We start from the raw sequence: 14,205 nt of genomic DNA on the forward strand, positions 1-14,205 counted from the left end.
TCACAGAACTGCATATTTCTTTCTTGTAATTATAATGGGAAGCCGAATCCTTAAATCAGATGTCCAAGTAAACAATTCCTTCATATCAATTTAAATGACTGGGGAAACGTGTCTTTACGGCAACGACATAAAATCCGGCCAACAAAGCCTGTGTTGGAAAGTTGATGCACCATGTTCGACCCTTGAAGGTGTCCAGATGTGAAACATTTTATCGCCAATCTACCCCCACCACCACCATCAACAACAACTGAGTGCAATGGCGTTAGTATTAAAAAAACACAAAAAAAACACACACAAAACACACACACACACATACAGTTGGTGCATTCGTCATCATGGCAAAAAAATCAGTCACTGGGTTTGCAAAGCTGTTTGGTGCCTGAAGAAAAAAACGTGTGGGTTCTTTAAACGAAAATTATTAAGGAATGAATATTAACATTTGTTTCGTGCAACTGCAAGAGTTACAATCAGAAGGGAAGTAAGAAAATATGTACAGGAAGCTTGATCCGCCAGCTCTGGCGTAGTAATATACAAGCTCCGCCAGGCAGAAAGCAACGCCAGTTTACAAGCGGATTGTAGATAGGTACCATAATCTGTTTCTGTAAAGTACTGACACACCCTTTACCCTCCCCCACCCTAAAAAAAAACAAATCATCCACGATCAGTAAGAGTAAAACAGGTCTGAAATTTCTGAACCGAATACTTTACATAATTCAAACGAATCCCAAATTTTTAAGACTCACTTACCCAAGACCTGCTAATTTCTAAGTTTCGTGTTGGTTATTCATCTTGAAATAAAAACAATTATTCAACAATTATTAAAACCCACTACACCACTACACAGCGAACAACCAGCCAAATGATGCAGCGCAAGAGGAGATGGCGGATTTCACCAGTTCAAGTTCCAGTGATACAAATTCATATCGGAATCCAATCCACGTCAAAAGTGTTGCAGTCTGGTATGTGCACCATTACACAAATAATAAAGTTATGTAGTCAAACTGCGCGTGGGGAAACAGACCAGGTATTTGTTTGTTTTAAGAACACACGTGTAAGGTTGGTTTTAGACTTCGCGATGTTAGAAATCTCAAAGTTACAATCGCAGTGTTAAGTATCATGGACTGGGAGAGTATGGGTTTGAACCCCTTTAGTAATCGTAATCCCGTTGTGGAACCTTTCTGTCCTATCTGGATCCTATAACCAGAGTGGTTCTGTGACTGACGACCAATATTTTTACTGTCGTCAATAGGATGTTAAGCAGAGGGTATCTTGCATATCTAAAGCGAAGCATGTACCACTAAACACCTACTCAGCAAAAACGCAGGCGCTTCTCTCGTAAATGGACTCTTGGAAACCTGATATTGATAGCTCACAGTGCACTGCTTGCACCGACAGAGACCTGTGACTACACAGCGCGGGAGTAACGCCACGGAGACGGTATGGAAAACAAGGTAGCAGGAAAATGTGCAAACAAAATCGCCGCCTTTTTTATTTGTTGATTATCATCTATTCAACCATTCTACTCCTTTTTTGTTCTTACTGTTCTTGAAATACGACTCAGCACAACAAAGACCAGTTTGTGACGCAGTCCATGAACCATTTAGGACAAGCACAAAAATTGCCAGCTCGTAAGTCAAGCAGAGATAAAAATACTACACCAAAATAGATTTGAAAATAAATTCTATCTCTGTAAATGAACATTAAGAAGAAACTTGTACATGGACATTAAAAGGAAACTACACGTAATGTGTTTCTTTGAGCAGGTTTACCGTTGACGAGGACACATCGTTGAGGTAGATGGAGTCCATCAATAATATATATATTTTACCATGTGTTTCTTGTTGGCTCAAGAAAGTCAATTTTGCAGGCAACTGTTCGTCTGTTCGTCTCTTTGGTAAAGCCATAATTGCGTCAGAACCTCCCCCTCCCCCCACCCTACAACCCCCCTTTTTTATCCAAAAAAAATTACTACTCATGTAACTGTATTGCGCAAATACACCGCGATTCAAATATAACTGTGAACAAGTTTTGAAGTTCTTGGCATTCACGCATGTTTCGAAGTAAATCTGCGAATACGACTGTTGTACAGGCGACAGAAGATATACAATCAATAACTCTAAGCTAATTACAAATTAGTCACTCAAAATGAGCGCGCGCGCGCACACGCACACACACACACACACACACACACACACACACACACACACACACACACTATACGGCCATCACCCTTTATAACAAATTGTCTTCACAATACTACAACTACACAGTTCACTACTACTGACTATGAAGAACTACATAACCAAACGAACAAACGAATTTAATCATCAACACTACCAGATCACTGAAAAATGATGACTGAAAAATGATGAGAACCGAACCACAAAACTGGCACGCTCAAAACAAGAACATAATCCACGCCAATTAATTTCTAACGATTCAAATCAATTGAAAACAACAACACCAACAAACCTGCTACTGTATCTCTACAAAAACCTATCCTCGTCTATAATTATTGCCTATTTCTATCCACTCACTACGAGAGAAAGAACGGGGGGGGGGACACAAGATATCAGAGACTGGGAAGCACGCCAGATAGGAAGGAACTAAACATCAATCACACAAACAAATACATGCTGGGCAAAACAGCTTTGCTAGATAACACAAAGCAACAGAACACAGCCCCAGTCTCCCCCGTTGTTGCTACGCTTCCGAACGTAGGCTAGCCTGTGGAACAAGCATAGCTACAGCTTCAAGGCAGATCTAACAAGTTACTTACCCGGCAGAACCCAAACTTATAACACTGAAAAGTTAACAAAATATTAATGGAATATGCATATGTTTGTGTATCTGGTGGTTACAGCTGTTTATTTTACGCCTGCAAAAGATGTCATGAAGCGAGAAAGTATATTCGTGTACTTATTATGCTCCGGATAGTTAATTCCATATGCAAAATGAAAGTTTATTCATGTTAAGTACTGTTGTGAACAAGATTTTCTTGATCCCGTACAATGGATACAAGCATATTACAAACGAAATGTCACAAAAGCATAAACAAACAAAATACAAGCAAACGGGGGGAAACATCGTATTAAAATTCAAGTTTTTTTTTCACACATGCAGGGATGTAAGTTTACATACATGTACATGTAACACGGAACGAGGGGACCCGTTCTCCCGATTTGAAAGAAGACAAGGAGAATCACAGCACAGATGATAACAGAACCATGTTGTTTTGTTACTCAGTGCCAGTCTCTTAGTGTCTGTTACTGCAGGTGGGGGTATGGGAGGCACGACATCCAGCCACACATAAAACTCCAGGTCGTGTTATGACAACACAAAAACCATCAGGTATGCTCCGTCATTACTTTCATTTTTAGCGTGTAGACACGCGTGAGTGAATGAAGACTCGTACTCACCCGGGCATATCGACAAAACTGTAAAAGCACAAATTAATTGAGATCACAAGACGAACAAAAGAAGCCTGACCTTCTAAGCGGTTGGCAGTTGTGTCGTCATCTACAAGTAGTGTGTAGATTGCTATTACAGGCGAGTTGTTGTCATCAGGTTTTTGCAGATCGCGCGGCTGGTATGTAAACTGAGAATGCATTGAACCCTATAATGTAATGTCGAGGGCAACTTCAAAGAATTCATTTCCTTCTTGTTTGACATTTTCTGTTGTTAAAACATTACTTTTTAAGCTGTCTGTGTTTATATTTTTCCGTGTCAGCTAAAAGTCTTCCATGAGATCTGAATTAACATCAGTCTGTTTTGTATCCATGTCAGTTTTACTTGTGTGCATGCAGATGACGACACAACTGTTGGCACAATACTGCAGCCAGGCACGTTTCAAATCACCAACACAATCAGCATGGAGCAAACAAGTGTCTCCACAATTACATGAAAAAAATGGAGCCCCGATGCTCCAGTAATACCGCGGCCAAACGCTTTGTCCGAGAAATCACTAAGTTAAAATAATCACTAAGTTTTTAAGTGGTACTATTTAAGTCCCTAAATATTTTAGTTCTAGATTCATTTCGTAATTCCTTATGTACTTAAGCTCTATAAATATCATTTGAGCCAGAAATCAAATTGGAAGAGAATGGAATGGGGGAGGGGGGGGGGGGGGGGGGGGGGGGGGGGCTCGTTGTGGTATTGCTCCGTTTCCATTGCCAACTGCTTGCGGATCGCGATGTTACGTGTGTGTGTGTGTGTGTGTGTGTGTGTGTGGTGTGTGTGTGTGTGTGTGTGTGTGTGTGTGTGTGTGTGTGTGTGCACAAGCGTATGTGCGTTTGTGCGAGCGTATGTACGAGCGTGAGTTTTGTGTTCGGACCCAGAATACTTGATGCCTATCGTCAGTAGCCTGTTTCAGAAACACAGCACACAGGTTGGCACGTCAACATGACCGTTCTTTCTGGTCTGCGACGTCCTCATTTGGCTATCCATCATTATTCATAGACTCATTACCCACTGGATGTGGCAGACCACGGTACACGGGCCTTTTTCTCTTGTTGGTTGCTATCTTTCGTCCATCCTTCCTTTGTTGCATTCAAGATGAGCGAGACCTCATCTGTTCTAGAATTTTTATGACACATACCTCCCCGAGTTTGCATCCACGATGTCAATAATGACTGTCTTGAATTTTTTTCTTTGTACAAAAATACAAGGATTTTCAGATTTTACAACTAGTTTCGAATCCAATGAATGGGAATTTATTCAACACAATTGGGTCAGGTTTCAATTGCTTGAAAAAAGAAGACTGAGATAAAAAGATTAGCCCATTAACTGATTACGGATAAGTTTCAATGAGAAATAAACCTTACAGTTAGAAAAAAGATGAGCGTTTCAGCAATATAAAAAAGCAACAACGTTTCATTCACGTAAGATTCACACAAAAAGATGTTTTCCGGGCTTTAAAATATCAGTAACATTTCTATCATTCTGATTTTGCGAAGCAATTGGTGCTCAAATATCATATATTTAATTTGCAAATTCCGTGTTCAAAGTATTGGCAAGAAGAAGTGATTATCACTTGACGCAAAACATACTGAATATTTCATGGAACTATTATGCCTTCTCTTCGTTTAAGCATGGAAAGTTAAGTTCAGAATTCAATCTGGTACTCCCTCCAGTGCCCGATGCACAGCCGTTCGCGGACAATTTAAGAGTAGCTTTCCAGGTCAGATATAAAAATTTAAAAAAAATACCGCAAAAGAATTAATTTGTGCTTTTACAGTTGGTAATTTAAATGCGTGCCCCACAGCAATATTCATCATACATAAGAAGTGAAAGTGCAAGGTACACACACCGAGCCTCTCTTTGAAACACACAGTTTACACGTAACATGAATATGTATATGGGTGCAGTCTCAGAGTATATATAAATCGTTGCTTTGGTTCGACAGTCGATTGTGAGGAGTGGGACTTTCATTCCTAAGTTTAAGACTTTTTTCTGGGGTGCAACATAAAGCGAAAAAGAAACACAACCCTCCCCACCCCACCCACCCCCACCCCCACAGTCTATCTTAATGTACAGTGTTGCTGTGGTAGTGTCAATGCAGTGTTCTGTGGGTAGACAGGCCCCCCGCAATTCCCACCCGTTCTCCTAGACTGCTATACCCGATCACCAACACTGGCTGCTTGTTTGGTGGCGTCCTTCTTTCATTGCTTTCTTGCCTGCACACCGTCTTCTCCCTTTAAAAGTTTTTTTTTTTCTCCAGTGCGGTGGAACTAAGAAAACAGCGCGCGCGCGCGCTTATGTATGTGTGTGTGTGTGTGTGTGTGTGTGTGTGTGTGTGTGTGTGTGTGTGTGTGTGTGTGTGTGTACATGTGTGTGTATGTGTGTGTGTGCTCGCGCGCGTTCTCGCGTTCATACGCTCAGTCGAAAAGAACAAAGGGACAGAAAGAGAAAAGAGCACGGTAGTGCGCTTTAGTTGCAAGCTGTACCACACGTCAAAAGCTGGACCTTGCGATTGGAATGAACTTCCTTTTTCGCTTCGTCAAGTCTCCACACTCAGCTCTTTCAAGTCTGGCCTTAAAACCCACCTCTTCCCAAAATAGCCTCCCTTGCCTGCCCTTCCTTGTCTTTAGTTTCTGCAGTATTAGAATGCGTGTGAATGACTGGTGCGAAAGCGCTTTGATTTGTCTCTGCACAAGATCCAGCGCTATATAAATACCATTATTATTATTATTATTATGAGGGCTGTTTACATGATTCATTCCTTGTCCTGTGCAGATGCTCTACCACAATTGTCTCGTGGCTCGAATTCCCTTTGTCTTGTATGTCGTCAGAATGATGAACGTAAACAGTCAAATGCATGGCTTACTTTCTGTGGACATTTTCTGTCGATTTTGTTTCCCCAGGAGTGGTGTTTGGTACTGTCGGTTTGTGTTTGGTGTGTTATTTGTCACACTGGGTGGAGTACATGAGAAGCAGGCGTAGACACACACGCGTAAACGCACATTCACACATGCAACACTCCCAACACAATGTAACAGTACAATGCAATTCAAAATACACGAAAAAAAATCAATGCAATAGCAATACAAAACACACACAAAAATCAATGCAATAGCAATACAAAACACACACAAAAATCAATGCAATAGCAATACAAAACACACACAAAAATCAATGCAATAGCAATACAAAACACACACAAAAATCAATGCAATAGCAATACAAAACACACACAAAAATCAATGCAATGCAGCACAAAACAGTGCAATGCAACATCACGTAACCATCAACAAAACTACATGTCAACAGAATAGCATAGGATAAAATTCCATATTAAACATTACTAGAATAGCACAGAATGAAATTCCATACGAAACTCTATCACGAAACAATTATCTACAATCTATCAATACTAAGAAGTCCCTATAACACAACATACGTAACAGGATGCTGTTCGACGGTCTATAAATTGACATGATACAAGACAACACGAACATACATCTACACTGTTAAACGTTTAAGTGTCGCTGTAATATAACACCAGTCAAAACATGAACAATAACTAATACACTTCTCCACGCATTCTTCTTACCTCTCTTGCTCATTGCTCATAGCAACAGGATTGCCGGTCCAACCATTCGAGGAAGGTGTGTGTGTGTGTGTGTGTGTGTGTGTGTGTGTGCGTGTGTGTGTGTGTGTGTGTACTAACTTCTCTTCTTCTTTTGTTAGTTCTCTTGCATATTGCTTACAGCAACAGGATTGCCAATCCAACCATTCAAGACATTCAGGGGTGTGTCTTTTTGGTTTGTCTGTTTGGTTTGGTTTCTTGTGTGTGTGTGTGTGTGTGTGTGTGTGTGTGTGTGTGTGTGTGTGTGTAACAGTGAGAATTACAGAGACTGGAACAGACAGACAGACTGACAGATGACAGAACACAGAGTTGGCGGCGGACAACGGACAACCTGAAAATATACCTGACCCTTTAATCTGTTATAGCTATTCACCCACACAAAACTTCGACTTGACCGAGAAGCGCTGAGCCACTGTGCGTGTAGCGTTGTTGTTTTTTTGCCTGTTTGGTGTGTTCTGTTTCTTCCTTTTCCTTTCCCTTCCCTCTCCGCATTGAAAGCACTAAGCAGGTCAAACCCAGTTTTATCTTTCCTAAAGGCCTTTGTCCCTTTCCCTCGCTCCACCCTTTCGGCCAGCTGAGAACGGCAGAAAATATAATACTCTTGGTTTAAATGCGACACGTTGTTCCTTCCGCTTTATTTGTTGGTTGTTGTTGTTTTCGGTGTTTTGGGTTGGGTTGTTTGGGTGTGTTTTTTTGTCCTACTTTTCTGTTTTTCGCCGTGGTAAATTTATCGTAGCTTAGTTTAAAAGCGACACGTTGTTCCTTCCGCTTTATTTGTTGGTTGTTTTCGGTGTGTTGGGTTGGGTTGTTTGGGGGGTTTTTTGTCCTACTTTTCTGTTTTTCGCCGTGGTAAATTTATCGTAGCTTCTCATTTTTTGTTTTGTTTTGTTTGTTTTTTGTTTAATGTTCTGTTGCAATTACATATGTGAGAATTATTCTGCATGTAATAGTTTATTGTGTTTACTGTCAGAACATGTGATGTGTTTGTTGTTTTTGTCGTTGTTTTAATTTTTAGATATGTCTTACGGTTACATATGTGGGAATTTTTCTGCATATAGTAGTTTACGGTGTTTACTGTCGGAACATATGATATGGTTGTTGTTTTTGTTGCTGTTTTGTAGATATGTCTTATGGTTACACATGTGAGTATTTTTATGCATGTAGTAGTTTACAGTGTTTACTGTTAGAACATGTGATATGGTTGTTGTTGTTGCTGCTGCTGTTGATTTTAGATACTGTTTTCTTTTCCTTTTCAAATTCGTGTCAAGCTGAGTGTTTCGTTTGTTGGCTTGCTTGCCTGAGTAATACTTTCTTAACTTCGTGCTCTTGTTCTTTCTCAGTGTTACATGGTGTGTGCATTAAAACCAGTCTCTCAGTATACAAATTTCCTGATTGACTGAAAGGATCTGCATAATGTCAAGCACAAACATTTCACCGGTGGCTTCTTGAAGAAGGTGTTCCAGGATACTCTTTATAAAAGTTTTCCATCATTCACCACAAATTCAAACGTTGCGCAAGGAGGAGGAGGAAGCTTGTTTAATGTCCCGTCACACACACTGGTGATTGTGGACATTGTGACCAGAAGGGATGAGAAAATTTGGGAGGTTAGGGGTGGGGGTGGGGCAGTGGAAGCAGACGATCTCACACACACACACACACACACACACACACACACACACACACACACACACACACACTGACTGACTGACTGACTCACCTCATTCTGTGGGCTTTCTGGGCTTCCAGCACGCGCAGCTCCTTGGGCACGGTGCGCGTGAAGTGCTGGTGCTGATGTCCTACCACCCTCACCGCCACGTCCTGTTGTGTGGGACACGGAACGGAGGTGAACGTAAATGCATGGACAAGGTTGAGGCGGGTGTTGGGAGAGGAGAGGAGATGGATGAAAGTGGTGTGGTTGAGTGTGTGTGTGTGTGTGTGTGTGTGTGTGTGTGTGTGTGTGTGTGTGTGTGTGAAAACATATCACATGCGCAAGCACACGCACAAACGCGCGCGCGCACACAAACACACAAAGACACAAGTATACACACACACACACACACACACACACACACACACACACACACACACACACACAATCTGGGAGTAAGCATATCATGTCAAAATATCCGGAATAGCACCACCGATCTAATTATCCCCTATCAATCAGCTTTAAAGGGGACCTGATACTGTCCCTAACTGTCAAACGGGAAACGCCACACAAGCCAGATGGATCCTCACAGATTATCCGTATAACGTAGAGAAAGATTGTTTAAAACATAGCTGCTATTACATATCATATGTGTGTGTACATACAGAGAGGGCACACACACACACACACACACACACACACACACACAGATACACACACACGCACATACACACACACGCGCGCACACTCACACACAAATACACACACACGCGCGCACACTCACACACAAATACACACACAAGTGTACACATATACACACGCATGCACGCGCGCGCGCACATACACACACGCGCGCGCGCGCGCACGCATATGGCACACAAATACACATTAACATGTATATTTTGTCCCCATTTCTCAAATCATTATCACCATTCTTACTTTAGGGGCGAAAATCCTGTAAAAGCATTGACGATCTTTTTCGCTTTCACCGCACTTTGACAATATTGTATTACGATTTGGAGAAAGCAATACAGAATAATTTATTTCATTTATTGATTTATTTTATGCTTTTTTCCCTCATTCTCTGTTTATTATAAATTGTGTTCAACGATAGTTTTCTTTTCTGATTAACAGGTGTGTTTTCTGCATCGACCAGCACCAGCAGAAGTGATAACTGTTTGCAATTTTACTGTTTGTGTTTTACAAATGCATGAATTTGGCAATGATAATATTAATCATGATGGTGATGATGACGATGATGATGATGATGTTGTATATTGTTGATTACAACGCGACGATGATGATGCTGATGATGATGGAAAGAGAAAAGGGTGGAAGTGGAATAGAGAGGAGAGAGGAGGGAAATGGGGAGGTGGAAAGAGAGAGTCACACACACACGCACGTGCACAGACACCCACAAAGACACAGACAAACAGACACACACACACACACACACACACACACACACACACACACGCACGCACGCACGACACACACACGCACACACACACACACACACACACACACACGCACACACACACATACACGCTCGCGCGCGCGCACACACACCACACACACACACACACACACACACACACACACACACACACAGAGGCAAACATGATAATAAACAATTGAAAACATCAAAAAGTCCCTAAAGGCGCCGATTCACAATGTGTCATTCTCTGCCAGATGCCAGCCAACCCAATATTACGTCCCGGCCTTGCGCAACACTGGCACTGACTTCCAGTTTTCCTCTTCGTTAGCTTAACTCCCAAGTCCCTTCGTACCGAAGAGTCGGCTTTTATGTACATGACCGTCATAACCCCGACACCTCGGCAACCATACTCGGTTTCAGGGGGTATGGATACTAGGCATGTTTGTGTTTTCATACAGCACCAAACACTGTCATGGATTTCAGGATCTTTAACGTAAGTGTTCGATATTCTGTATGTGTATACACATAAAGGGGTTTTAAGGTATTAAAGCAGGCAGTCATATGTTGATCACTAATATCGGAAAACTCACCACCACCACCCCACCTCTGAGACGCCATCATACGGTTCTAAATCGGTCCCCAACAGGAGTCAACGCTCCAACCGCTCTGCCATAACTATCGTATCCTGAGCTTTATTTTTCATGTCGTGGCCTTTGTCGTCTGGCAAACTGCTGTTCGCATAAAAAAAGAACATGCATTGTAAAGCTCCGTTAAGCCAGCAAGTGAACATTGGAAGGGCCAGCCAGTGTCAAATCTGCGATAAAAAAATTTTAAAAAATGAATAAACGACGTGCACGCGGGGCTCACATGAAAAGCATGCGATATATACATGTGTGTGTGTGTGTGTGTGTGTGTGTGTGTGTGCCGGCTTTGTCAGATAGAATGTGAGCTCACGTCGGACTCGTGGAAAGACCACATCGGTTCTGTCCGTCGACCCGAAGACGGACACACCAGTGCAGAAATCCCAGACAATGGATCAGAGGCTTAAGAGCTCTGGCGCGAAAGTTGACTGCTGTCTGGCCGTAAATTTGGGGCTGTTTGAGAAGGGTTTCAAGGCTGTTCAACAGATCGAGCAATCCCGTGCTGTTCTCACCTTTTGTCCGCTCCTTTTATTTCCCTTTTACCAACACAAAGTGCACTCGAAATAATGAATGTGATGGTTAGATTTGTAACTCAGGTGAGTTCTCTGGCCCACTTTCGTTTTATTCATTTTCTTTTATTCCACGTGCGAGCAAGTGTTGCCGGCCGTGTGTGCGCCTGTGTGTTTGTATGCCTATATCCCATGGGCAAGGGTAGGTGCATGTGATTTTGTCATTGAATATGAGCGCAAGCGTGCATGATCTTTGAAACAATTTTTGTGGATGTATTAATAATTTGAGGTACATTAGGTTGGTTAGCTGTGGTTCCTTGACTGCATTTATAAGTTATTGTTTTTTGTGGGGTCTTTGTTGTTGTTTTTTGTTTTTGTTTTTTTAATCAACGCTGATAATATAACAACAGCAACAAAGAATAATTAAATAAACAATAATGTGCATTGATACAGCGGTAATCCTGCTGCTCTAAGATCTAGTATGAATATGACAAGAACATAATGTGAAGAAAAAAAACAATGTTAAGATACAAACAATAACACGTGCAACGATAGCAAAGTACCCACACCGTGTTAACACCAACACCAACAACAACAGTAAAGTAACCACACCGTGTAAAACACCACAAACAATGATAGTAAAGTAACCACACCGTGTAAAACACCACAAACAATGACAGTAAAGTAACCACACCGTGTAAAATACCACAAACAATGATAGTAAAGTGACATCGTGTAAAACACCACAAATAATGAAAGCAAAGTATCCCCACCGTGTAAACACCACCACAAGCAGCGATAGCAAAGTAACCACACCGTGTAAAGCACCACAATGATAGCAAAGTAACCACACCGTGTAAAACACCACAAACAATGATAGCAAAGTAACCACACCGTGTAAAACACCACAAACGATGATAGCAAAGTAACCACACCGTGTAAAACACCACAAACAATGACAGCAAAGTACCCACACCGTGTAAAACACCACAAACAATGATAGTAAAGTAACCACACCGTGTAAAACACCACAAACAATGACAGTAAAGTAACCACACCGTGTAAAACACCACAAACAATGATAGTAAAGTAACCACACCGTGTAAAACACCACAAACAATGATAGTAAAGTGACATCGTGTAAAACACCACAAACAATGAAAGCAAAGTATCCCCACCGTGTAAAACACCACAATGATAGCAAAGTAACCACACCGTGTAAAACACCACAAACGATGATAGCAAAGTAAACACACCGTGTAAAACACCACAAACGATGATAGCAAAGTAAACACACCGTGTAAAACACCACATACAATGATAGCAAAGTAAACACACCGTGTAAAACACCACAAACAATGATAGCAAAGTAACCACACCGTGTAAACACCACAAACAATGATAGTAAAGTGACCACACCGTGTAAAACACCACAAACTTACATCCGCATCATCCTCATTGTCCACGCCCTCAATCTTCTTCTTGCCGGAACAGCACCAGCCGCGGTCTGTAAAGTAGGCGATGATGACGAAAAGGGGCAGGAAGGCCAGCGTCAGCCAGGCCTCCCAGGGGTCGATCTCGCCGGGCGTGATGTAGCGGACCACTAGCAGCATCCACACGTAGGCCCAGATGGACCAGATGCTGGTGACGATGAACACTCCCAGCTCCTTGATGGACTTGACCTGGCCCGTGGGCACACTCAACACGCACACCGCCGTGATGATCAGCAGGTTGAAAGCCGCGCTGCCGATGATGGTGAACGTGCCAAGGGCGTCCTTGGCGCCGCGCTCGTCGATATCCCCGACCATCTCGCCCGTGGCCAGGAGGATCTCCGGGGCGGAGCTGCCCAGCGCCATCAGCGTCAGGTTGGCCACCGTCTCGTTCCATAGGAGCACCTCCCGCTCCACCTTCTCCTGCCGCTCCTCGTCCCAGCGCACCACCTTGCGCTTCTTGCTGGTGATCACCTCGATGCTGCACATGAACACGTCCGAGGCGATGGCGATGCCCATGAAGAAGTAGGCCAGAGCCAGGATGTATAGGAAGCCCCGGAAAGCCTCGGGCCACAGGTTCTCTGCCGGGATCAGCAGCCACGAGCTGCACCGTTCTTCCCCGCTGTCCAGGTACTCCACCACGTATCCATGGCTGTAGTTGGTCCGGAACTCGGTCGACATGGTGACTGGCTATGGCTCACAGCGCTTCACAGCTTTGTGAACAGGTTCCCTTGTGATGTACAGGATGAGGAAAAAAGGTCGACCGCGTGTTCACTTCCTACGCTGAAGACGGTTTAGATTCCTAGCCTGCATTCATAATGGATGAAAACCTGCGCGCACATTTCAACAAGAAGCTAAGGAACTGTGTTATTCTGGATTCATACTGTCTGTGCAGGAGCTGTTATTGTTCGTTTCCGTTCCGATATCCGTGTTGCCAGTTAGGTTTGCCGATCATTTCACGGTCTGGGTCTTCATCTGCAACAAAAGAGAACACTTCTATCAGCCTACAACTATTGCAAGAATTCTAGATAATATGAACCAAGAAATGCTGACATTTTCATTTTTAACACTGATCTTTTTATTGTAAATACGACAAAACTTATTCAAGTACAGATTCAAGTAGTCAGTTTTTGTCAAATTTTGTACTGGAAATGTAGAACATACATAGATACATACATAAATGCGTTCAAGTGCAACGTAGTTTGACAAAAATCGCACGTCTTAGTAAACCTTAAACTAAAAAAGGAAACATCAGCAACATTTAACTGCTAATGAATACAATCCGATAATGGATAGAATTGATAACTGAAAACTAACTGAATATAATCAATGTTTTATCTTTTTAAAATGTTTAGCTTTAACACCAATAAAGAGTAGTAACTCTTCATACAC

General features: G+C 42.3%; 1 protein-coding gene across 2 annotated transcripts in view; it reads right to left on the reverse strand.

The window, feature by feature from the left end:
- LOC143282160 (sodium/calcium exchanger 2-like) overlaps positions 1 to 14,205 on the reverse strand; it is a 91,055-nt gene that overhangs the window by 50,487 nt on the left and 26,363 nt on the right. The window contains exons 2-4 of one of the 2 annotated variants that reach the window (XM_076587706.1): positions 12,766 to 13,788; positions 8,805 to 8,905; positions 2,780 to 2,803 (exon numbers count right to left, since the gene is read on the reverse strand). In XM_076587706.1, coding sequence (XP_076443821.1) covers positions 2,780 to 2,803; positions 8,805 to 8,905; positions 12,766 to 13,494 — 854 coding nt within the window. In that variant the 5' untranslated portion in view covers positions 13,495 to 13,788. The remainder of the gene's footprint in view (positions 1 to 2,779; positions 2,804 to 8,804; positions 8,906 to 12,765; positions 13,789 to 14,205) is intronic. The other variant, XM_076587707.1, reaches the window with a different exon arrangement.

Source organism: Babylonia areolata, chromosome 5 (genome assembly GCF_041734735.1).
Source record: "Babylonia areolata isolate BAREFJ2019XMU chromosome 5, ASM4173473v1, whole genome shotgun sequence".
NCBI classification, from domain to species: domain Eukaryota; kingdom Metazoa; phylum Mollusca; class Gastropoda; order Neogastropoda; family Buccinidae; genus Babylonia; species Babylonia areolata.